Genomic DNA, 10619 nt, shown 5'->3' with positions numbered 1-10619 from the left:
CATTTCTATTAATGTGTTTAGCACCGAGGTGCGCTTACCAGGAAGATTCTAGCCTACGTCCATCCTGGGTCAGAGCTTCATTGCGTCTGCCCCAGAGAGGTGAGCAATCGAGTCTGAGCTCACTTCCTCTTCCTCCCAGCATTCTGTTCTGTTTACTCCACCCACCTATGTTCTAACCTACCAGGGCCAAGCAGTTTCTTTATTAATTAACCAATGACCTTCCTCCATCACTTCCCTCTCACTAGTTCTAGATGGCTGAATTGACTTAGCAATTCACACAGTACTGTGGCATTCTTTAACTTGGTATTTGGGACCCGCTCTCTTCCACAAGCTTCCCTTTAGGAAGAGATTCCAGAAGACCATTAAATGATTATTGAATCTTCAAATTAAGCTCCAGGACTTAGGGAATATTTAGGGAAAGTTCAACATAGACGGTTTTCCTAAATCAATAATTCATACTTAAGAAAATGTTCATTGTACAACCTGAACCAGACAAACATTCAAGGTCAAAGGAGGCAAAACTGGTATGCAAACATATTTCTGCTTCTCTAGTCTATGACAGGTAGATTGAAACAAAGGTTCTGTAGCTAGATACATTATGGAGAAACAGAACAAAGCTGATATGGTCTTAGTCTGAAGCTTTTCTCATATCAATGTGAAATTTTGAGGGTAGACACCATGCCATTGCCAAGAATGCATAGAATAATGGTATTTGTATTTATTTATATTATATATATATATATAGTATACAATTACACACATATATAATATATATTACACAATATATATACTGTATATGTATATATACACAACAATAGTAACTAAAGTTGAGACCATAAATTTGGAAGGAGGCAGAGTCACAGGAAGAGAGAGATTGGAGTGAGTGGGTTAAACATGGGGCTCACATACAGAATTCTCAAAAAACAAGCCCAACCAAATAGCCTTTGTAAAAAGAAAGAAAATCCTCATAGACACTTCCAATCTGATGGAAGCAATTTCTCTGTTGAGGTTCTGTCTTCCCAGGTGTGATAAGTTAATAACCAAGGTTAGCCCCCAAAGACCAGACCATGATCCTTCCAAACAGAAAGCTAAGTGGCACCCCAAAAGTTTAGTTCCATAGCAAATTAGAGCTGAGATGACCAGAAATGTCCATCAGACATACTGAAGGATGCTGCAAATCCCATCATTTGCTTAATGGGAGAAAAAGCAATGGAAACCGCGCTTCTGAGAAGAGGACTTACGCGTCCCTCTGTCAAGTAAAAGGCTGAAGCCCTCGGTAGACTGACCAGTGATGAGGATGCTAAACCGGTCAGGACTGTTTGCACCTGTGTGTGAAAAGGTGGGGCTTGGGACCCAGTCACTCTCAAAGCTGAGGAACTGAGTGTGAATTTCTAGCACTCAGCTAAAAGGCTGGGTGTGACAGTGTGTGTCAGGAACCCCAGTGCAGGGGTGCATGTGGGGCGTAGGCAACTGGATCTTTGGCACAGTGGTCAACCAGTCTATGAATCAGGAGCTCCAGGTCGGGGGGCGGGAGACTATATATATATATATATATATATATATATATATATATACAATTATAATGTAATTACAATTGTTGCATGTATATGCATCAATATCAGAAAGTAATGTAAAAACTGATTGAGAAATACACTCAACATATAAGTGCACATACATGTACTTGTATGCATGTGAACAACACACACACACACACATATAAACAAAAGAATTTGGGTTCATGCTGCAGACTATGGGGTCTCAAGTGGGGTGTGTAACAACAGGGCTAGGTACTTGGAGTGTGCCATTTTTATGGGGTACAGACAAACATAAATAAGGTTTTTGGGAGTCTTTAGAGGACCACGGAGACCTGAATGGGATCGAGGTGAGGCCACTGTTGTCCTGAAAGCAGGGGAGGGAGCTGTACAAGAATGAGGAGCATCATGGGAGAGAGTGTCCCTGCAGGGGCAGAGGCGCATTTGCTGCCGCACCCAGCTTTACAAGGGGTCTGGGGGTTTGAACTCAGGTCCTCGTGCCTGTGTACAAAACCCTTCATTCCCTGAGACCTCTTCCAGGCCTTTCTTTTCCAGGTGGCAGTCCTTCTAGGTGATCCAAATGTCACTCAGAACTCATAAAAGGCTAGAGAGCAACTGAGAACACACAGTAAGCTTTGAGTTTGGGAATTCTGAACTTGGTGGGTTTTATGTTCTGACTTTACCTAGTGAATCAAAGAGGAAAAGCCAGCTGGTAATGGGCTCATTCTTATGGCTCCCCATGTAAGGCACAAGGCATTATCATTTGATTTTTATTTCACATAAAGCAAGCATAACAAATCCCTAACAACCACCCCCAAAGTTACATAATCTCTTATACACCTCATATAGCAAGCAGAGAGGGGAGGCACTTTTCTCTACTTGAGAATATGGCAAATGTTTCCCAGACAGTTGGGGGTGTGGAGGAGGAGGTTTTACAGACAATGAAGGACATCTGTTAAAATGATACATACTGTTTTGGGAAGGTCCAATCCACATTCATTCAAGATCCGAGCGAGGTTCTTCTCTCTTCCTTTTATGACTTCCAACCTCTCCTTCAAAAAATACCTGGGTATGGGGACATCCAACTGTTGCTGAAGAAGAGAGAATAAACGCAAGACCATTTCGTTAGGATGCCAGGACTCAAATGGTCCTAGAATTCAGGACCATTCAGGAATGGTCCTAGAATTATGGTAGGATGAGTGAATCACCGAGACTTGCTTGGGGGTCGGGTAGAGAGAAGGTTCAGTGAGTCAGAGTGCTTGCTGAACAGCATGAAGACCTGAGTTCAAATCTCAGTAGTTACTTATGGACATGTAGGCCCTAGGGCAGCTTTGTACACACCTGCCAAGAAAGGCTCTATAGAGACAAACCAGAAAGTAGGCCTGAGTCTCAGTTTACCCTAAGGCAACACCTGACTCCAGAAAAGACCACAAACTGAGACCATCCAGTCACCACCCAGGAATAGACAAATCAGCATCCCAAGAAAATCCCAACCATTGTAGATAGGATCACCTGGAGTTCCTTAGTCCAGCACACACCCATCCCCTTTTCACCAGGGCATCCCTAGACAAATGTCAGCCAATCAGGGATCCTGAACCTTAGAAATCCCTCAGCCCAGCTTCTACTATAAAAACCCCACCCCAAATGAGCTCAGGGATCTCTGATTGTGCTAATGCATTGGATACACGAAGAGTCTGAGTTCAAACTTGAATAAGAATAAAAGCTCTTTACTTTTAGATATGGGACTTGTTGTCCTTGTTGATTTTGGGGAGACTCTGCAATCTGGGCATAACAGAAGCATTTTGGGGAAGTCACAGGGCCAAGGCAAGGGTGGGGGGATAAAGATGTTCGGCTGTTCCTCCCCAGCCTTCTCTCTGGCTCTAGTAGCTCTTCTTGCTCCATTCTTCACAACTTCCAGCTGCCAGCTCAGGAGGCCAGTTCAGACCAGAGGCAGATACCATCATTTTCTGGCTTCAGATTCTCTCAGGGAGGGTCTGCCTGATACAGTTTCCTTGATGTCCCGGTCTCTGTGGTGAGGACTTAAGTCCTACCATACAAACAGTTGGGGGCTGGCCAGAAAAACAGCAAGGAGCGTGGACTACGTGAGAGAATGGCCACAGTGATCAAGAGGATGCTGGCAGGAATGGTCCACCCCAATTGCTGGAATATTTCCAAGGCTTGCTTCTTTGCCAGGACACTGGTCACAGAACCCAAATGCAACTGCTGGTCCAGTGTTCTGGCCCCTGCATGTCAAAGACATCACACGGCTTGTCCATCAGTTCCAAGGCTGGAGGAAAACAGTGTTGATGTCATCCTACAGCACAGACTTCCGGGAGATGGCTGTTCCCATCACCCCTTTCCTCCCTGGGCACAGCTGGCTTCTCACAGCCGCAGCATTTCCTAGTTGTAAGGACAGCGACCAGCTGAAGGTTGGGGCAGTGCAAATAGCAGGAAAAATGGAGGTAGCCCAGCATGTGGGTCCCCAAACCTCTTTAGACTGTAATTGTTTAATAGCCTTGAAATTAGATTTAGACATTGAATGTCACCTTACTAATTAAAATTGAACTGTAATTCAATAAAAAGCGATACACATTTGGCCCAGGCCGTTCTTCCTCTTTTCACCGGGGCGGGGTGGTGGGGTGGGGGCATCAAGCACACCTGACTGCATCTGGCGGCTAACCTTTGTTCTTGGAAATGCAGGAAGGCACATGGGAATTCTGGAATGCCTTGACTCGTTCCAATTGCTCTTTTTAGTCTATTCTGACGTCATCAGATAACAATATTAAAAGAATCTTCACCGGAAAAAGGAATGGCCTTTCCAAAAGTCAAAATATTTTCAAAGTGAAGAAACATTAGGCCCTGTGGTAAAGACATTTTCTCTTCTTAACTTTACCTGAGGGAAATCACCCTTTCAAAATGGAAGGTGAGCTCTCAGGGCCTACACTGGAAGAAATGAGATGTCTAGTGGCCCTTGAAAGTCCATCCATTCAGGATATTAGAAAAACTTCAGGCAAATGTCTGTCAGCAGGCAGGGAAAGGTTCAGTGGCAGGGGCCGAGTGACCACAGGAGGTGCCCAGGTCACCAGGTGGCAGAGGGAGACTCCCTGGGCCATAAAGAGGGTTACCTCCTCCTACAGAACCTAAAGAACAAAGGCCATAGATATAAACGTACAGGGTCAGTACTGACCCAAAGCAAAGGAAGACATTCATTCAGCTGGGCACAGGTCCCGGCCATTCAAGACTATCATCCAAGTGACAATGGGGTAGCACAGGCAGAAGGACATTGTGGACCAGAGAGTTGGTGGCATGGCCCAGAGAAAATGGGAGCCTTTGGGCTATGAGGTATTTGTGAGAAGGTCAGTCAACTAACTCCATTTCAACCACCGTGACATTGTGGCATCTCTGTGATAACAGAACTTCAATGTCAGACCCCGAGCTGCGCCAAGATTGGTCCACCCAGACAAGGAAGCAACCAAAGCCTTCCTCATGCTGGTGAGGTTTAAGTGAAGAAAGTGGTCAGGCTTTTAACTCAACAAGGTCGTCACATGCAAGCATGGCTAAAAAGTCTGTAGACAATGGGATACAGCCTTAAGTATCTCATTTACAACAAAAGCCTAAAGAGGAAAACAATAACAAAAACTTACCGGCGCCAACTTCAGGTCCTGTAAGATATCGTCAAAATAATGGAACTCTGTCAGCTCCAACTCTACCATCTCATTCTTCAGTTCCAGAATGCGACCCATCACTCCATCCAGGACCTTGCGAATCAGCATGCGCTTCTGTGGATGAACTATCTGGTCGTAGACATTCTCCATGTTCCTGAAGATCTGCACATACTTTATGTAGAAGGTAGCTAACATCTGGAAGACTAAGACCTTGTTTCTTTGTGGTTCGGTCATCTTCTGAGACTCCTTGTCAAGCATAGAATTGAGGGCCTCTTGGGTCTGGTGCCACATTTTATTGTACATGCTGGAGGAAGATGTGGAGTTTAGAGACCTCATATATAAACTTTGCCCCACTGGACACATGTATTGGCCACCTGGTGTCATAAAACAGAACACGGGCAGGAGCGAGCTCAGGACACGATAAGTGGCTGGAACGTTCTCTGGACAACTTACGGTGTTTTGACAAGCCCATTTTTTTTTTTAAAACAAGCATTACTATGATTAGTAAATAGTTTTTAAAAGACTCATTATAAATAATATAATTGCTCTTCAATGTGTCTGTAAAGCCAGTGTTACTGCACTAACTTAAATAATAAAGCAATCTATAACCAGACCAATGAACTCATCTTAACTGATTTAAATGTATATATGATGGAGTTTATATTGAAACTACCATTTTGGAAAGTAATTCCACATTGCCTTGTAAAGTTGGGTGTGTGGAGGCTCTGTGGATAAAATTTTATGACTATGTAACAAGTATAATTGTAGCAATATTTTTTTTCAGTGCTGGGGAAAGAATTAAGGGCTTTGGGCATGTTTAGTACTCTCCTACTAAAATATATCCTTAGGCTTTAAGAATCTTGGTGTGTGTGTGCGCGCATGCATACGCGAGCACGTGTGCACGCATGCAGATGTGTCGAGGTCAAAGGTCAACCATCATGTCATTTCTCAGGAGGCAACAACCTTGTTTCTTGACTCAGGGTCTCACTGGCCTGGGAATTCATCCAGTAGTCTGGACTGACTGGCCAGTGAGTCTCCAGGATTCCCCCTTTTCTACCTCCTTAGTGCTGGAAGTGTAAGGGGGCATCACCATATGCAGCCTCTTCCCCTGTCCTTTTTAATAAACTCAGGTCTGCCCACTTGCAAGCCAACACTTTATCGGCTCCAGCCTCCAGCCCCAGTATTTTAAAAGACAAGAGTAGCAGACGTCTGAGGCCGGTGGCTCAGTGGTTAGAGTACTACTTGCTCTGGCAGAGGAGCTGGGTTCAGTTTCAGCACCCATATGACAGCTCACAGCCTTCTGTAATTCCAGCTCCAGGAGAACTAATGCCCACTTCTGCCTGTAGTGGGCATTGCATGCAGATGGTAAACATATACATAAAGACAAACACTAACACACATAAAACAAAAAAAAATACTTAAGAAAATAGCAAAAAACTAGAGATAGCCCACCAAGGAGCAGTGAATAACTGTAGGGTAGTCACCAAACTGCTTCACACAGAGGTGAGAAAGTGTGGATGAACCATAGCTAAAGACAACAGATGCTGTCCTTAGAGTCGTGACAGCATATGAGAAGCCAGGGTCTGACGGGCTCTGGGCCTGCTGGGTCCTCTTGCCCCACATACTAGATGGAGTTTATACAACCAGAAGTTTGCTGAATGAATGTATGAAATGCAGACTGTCCCATGCCCTCCCTGGGCTGGAGGGCAGCTGAAGGCTGGAGATAACATTCACCAAAGGAGCCACCAGGGCACCATACGACCCCCGTCTGTCTTCTCTGTTGATTCTAGCTTGAGATTTGCCCAATAAGCCTGTTCAGACAGAATTATGGTAGACATTTCCCCTTCCCAAACTTTGGCCTTTCACACCTAAGAACTCGGGCTGAGATCAGCTAAACATCACGGTGTCTGAGCAGAGGCGGCTCTGGAAGGGATGACAGCCGTGTCCCCTGACTCGGAGAAGCCAGAGCTTGAGGTCTTTGATGCCCTTGTGGCTCCAGTCCAAACACTTTTCAGGTGTCCTAGCGCCTGGTCTCCAACTATCAGTTTGCGTGTGTCATTTTCTGCTGGACCTGGAGTCACTTAGCCACCTGTTCCCTGGAGTGTGTCATAAACAGGGCTAGGAATCACATGGCCTGACACAGCTCTACAGTCAAAGCTCCTTTCCAGCCCCCTCAGAAGCCTCTGGGTCTCCGCTCTTCCAGGGCAGCTCTGGCATCCAGTGGTATGATGGTGATGATGATGGGGATGATTGTGATGGTGATGATGATGATGGTAATGGTGGTGGTGACGGTGGCTAATGATATTGGTAGTGGTTGATGATAGTGATATTGGTAATGATGTCACGATCACAATGATGATGACCGTGACAATGACGGTGGTGAATTAATGGTGATAGAAGTTACTTAATGTATATGCCTTGAGCCACTCTTCTGAGAGCTTTCCATATAACAGTGCATGGCATCCTCACAGTACCCTTCTGATGTGGGGAAACCAGAGCATTCAGAGGCTATGGCTCAAGTCACAGGGTGTGAGGTCACACCATGTCTGGATTGCTGGCTTTTGGGCTTCTTGTTGCCCACTAAGCTTTATGTTTCCTGCTTGTCAGGAGGAAAGCCAGTGTGAGTAGTTAGGGGCACAGACACAAGGCTACTATGAGACGTAAAGACTGTGTGAATCCCAAGTCAGAGCTTTTCCTCCCTCCCATCCCACTGAGTGAGGATGTGCAGTGTGGCATCCAGCACGCCATCCACAGTGTGTGCAAGGGCTACACTCCCAAAACTCCAGCAACGGCTAGAGGACTCTACTAGTGAAAGGGCTAGATAGCTTCTCACAGAGGAGAGCAGTGCTGTCAGGAAGCCTGAGCCGTGACTGCTGCGGGACATCCCAGTGCCCATATACTTAGTAGTGAATGGCAGCGGTAACTGACCAGAGGCGGTTACCGTCCAGGGAAGAGCAAGAACCGCAGAAGCAACGTGCGCCCGCTCAAAGCACCTGGGTACCCGACTTTCGGCATCTGTGTGTTCACACCTCAGAAAGATAAGCAACAAGGGAGGATGGAGGAAGCACAGATGAGCAAGTCAAAGGTGATGTCAGGCCCGGACAGGAGCAGCTAGGGCTGGTCATCCACCTGGAGAACACAAAGTCAGGAAAGTATGAAGTCAGAAGGAGGTCGTGTCACCAAAGCCCAGACTTTCGGACTCTGAGCAGAGCACAACTTAAGATGGCCATTGGCCTGAGACACCATAGGTGGAGCACACCAGCAGCTGACAGCATCAAACACACAAACATTGCAGGATTTATTCTGGGGACAAACTAGGGCTTGGGGCCTCAGCCAGCAGACACACTGACAAGAGAGAAGCACAGGCTGATTCTGTTCAGAACTCAGATCTGAAGCTCCACTCAGCAATCCAGATGCAGCCAGAAGAAAAGCATATCTAACGAAGGCAGGGTGAATCTTGGAAGGACTGTGGCTCAGCATGCAGGAGCCCCTGACCACTCACAGCTACAGAATCTCGAAACCGCAGGGCAGTTGCCAGCATTTGAGAAAATACTCAGCAAACTGATAGACAGCCCATTCCTGAGTGAAGACGCCCTGTGCACACAAAAGTGATGGTTGCTACAGGATGCTGAATCTAAGGACCACTGCATCCTCATCAGGGAAACACGAGCAACATGACCCTGGAAATTTGGAGTAAAGGAGGAGGGAGGAAGATATTGATAAAAACAACAACAACAACAAATACCTTTTAACACTGCTCTCTGAACTGCCAAATGCAAGGAAATCAGTAACAATAATGATGTTGATTAAAACAGCAAGGCTCAGACAACACCCAAATAAATAAAAGCATGAGAATAAAAAGAGAAATCTCACCTATAACCCAGCTCAAATAAAGGGCAATAAAGAACACTGAGGGGCTATGCAGATCTAGTTGCAAAGCATTTTAGAGTGCGGGAGTCGAGAACAAACAGAAGGGGTGATCTGCTCCTGCTCGAAGATACCAAACATAAAAACAGCAAAGTCTGGGGGCTGATAGGCAAATGCAACATGAACAAGAACCCAGGAATAATAAACTGGGAGTAAATATCATAATTTTAATCTGGGGATGGAATAAACAGTAAAAGATGAAGGTAAATGTCTTGTTAAGTTTTCTATTACCATAACAAACCCATGGCCAAAGAAACTTAGAAAAGGCTCATGTGTAGCATGAATAATAAAAACCCAGAGATAGATATTGGGGTTCAAGGTGAAGATCAGAAAAGCAAAACAGCCAAGCCACTAGAGAAGTCTTACCTCTACCGGGGCTGGGCGGCTGCAGACTGAGCCCTGAGTCCCTGTCTCCTCCTGTCTTATATTCCCTTTAGTGCTGGGATTAAAGGTGCTAACCACCACCACCTGGACCTGTTTCTGCACTGATCTTGTGTAGCCCAGGGTGGCCTTGAGCTCACAGAGATCCATCTGCCTCTGTCCCCTAAATCCTGGGATTAAAGGTGTGTGACACCACTGCCTGGCCTCTAGTGGTTTAGTTTTATCCTCCGATCTTCAGGCAAGCTTTATTTATTAAAACATAAACAAAATATCACTATACTCATGGTTCCAGAGTGTTAGAGTTTGTGACCATCATGGTGGAGAGTGTGGCCCAGGGCAGGGAGGCATGGGGCTGGAGCAGTAGCCGAGAACTTATATTTCATCAGCAAGTAGGAAGTAGAGGAGCTAACTGGAAATGACATGGGCTTTTGAGACCTCAAATCCTGCCTTGGGGCTGTGCTGCCAGTGCAAAATCTGGCTTTAAAGCATTTCAATGGATTTTATGAGACTGGATGTTTGTGTTCTCACTTGGGATCGAAAGGAGAGTGCTCTCAGACCGTGCCAATGGCTCAGGGCTCCCCGCCTGCACCTGGGCAGATTGCAGAATCAGGCTCAGGCAGGCGGCTCTGTGTGTCAGATTTGGCAGTAACTTGGATGAAAAGAATTTCTGTGCTGCACGCTCAGTCTCAGAATTAAAGTGCTGAGTGCTGCTCCTACCTGGAGGCCCCAGAGCTAGCACAAAATGGTACATCCTCCATTTTGAAATTTTCCTGACTCAGCAGCAGGAAAAAACTGGCTGTTTTAAAATGCTGGTTTTCTGGGCTGTGCCACCACTGCAATCTCTGTCTGGCTCCTGTGGGAGACAGAGCTTTTGAATGGAGCATTTGGAGTAAAGTGCTATGATTTGTTTGATGGCAACTAGACTGCTGTGTGCCTAAAAGGGGGACATTGCGTGCTGCAGCTTAGAGGCACAAGCAGCTCCGCCATGCTAGTGGTGAAATGTGCAAGGATCGGAGGCACGAGCGGCTCCGCCATGTTGGACTGGGCGGGGCCAGCAGGCAGTACCTGTTTTTGACCTAGGAATGTCACAGCTTAGATTCTTTTTATTTTTTTT

At 45.9% G+C, this 10619-nt stretch overlaps 1 protein-coding gene across 1 annotated transcript in view; it reads right to left on the bottom strand.

Moving 5' to 3' along the window:
• Iqca1 (IQ motif containing with AAA domain 1) overlaps positions 1 to 10619 on the bottom strand; it is a 126948-nt gene that overhangs the window by 110683 nt on the left and 5646 nt on the right. Inside the window, exons 2-3 of the mRNA XM_026786043.1 lie at positions 5177 to 5501; positions 2504 to 2623 (exon numbers count right to left, since the gene is read on the bottom strand). Coding sequence (XP_026641844.1) covers positions 2504 to 2623; positions 5177 to 5501 — 445 coding nt within the window. The remainder of the gene's footprint in view (positions 1 to 2503; positions 2624 to 5176; positions 5502 to 10619) is intronic.

The sequence above is a fragment of the Microtus ochrogaster genome, linkage group LG4 (genome assembly GCF_000317375.1).
Source record: "Microtus ochrogaster isolate Prairie Vole_2 linkage group LG4, MicOch1.0, whole genome shotgun sequence".
Lineage (NCBI taxonomy): Eukaryota > Metazoa > Chordata > Mammalia > Rodentia > Cricetidae > Microtus > Microtus ochrogaster.
Note: the sequence above shows the minus strand (reverse complement) of the source record. Positions and strands in the feature narration are given on the sequence as shown.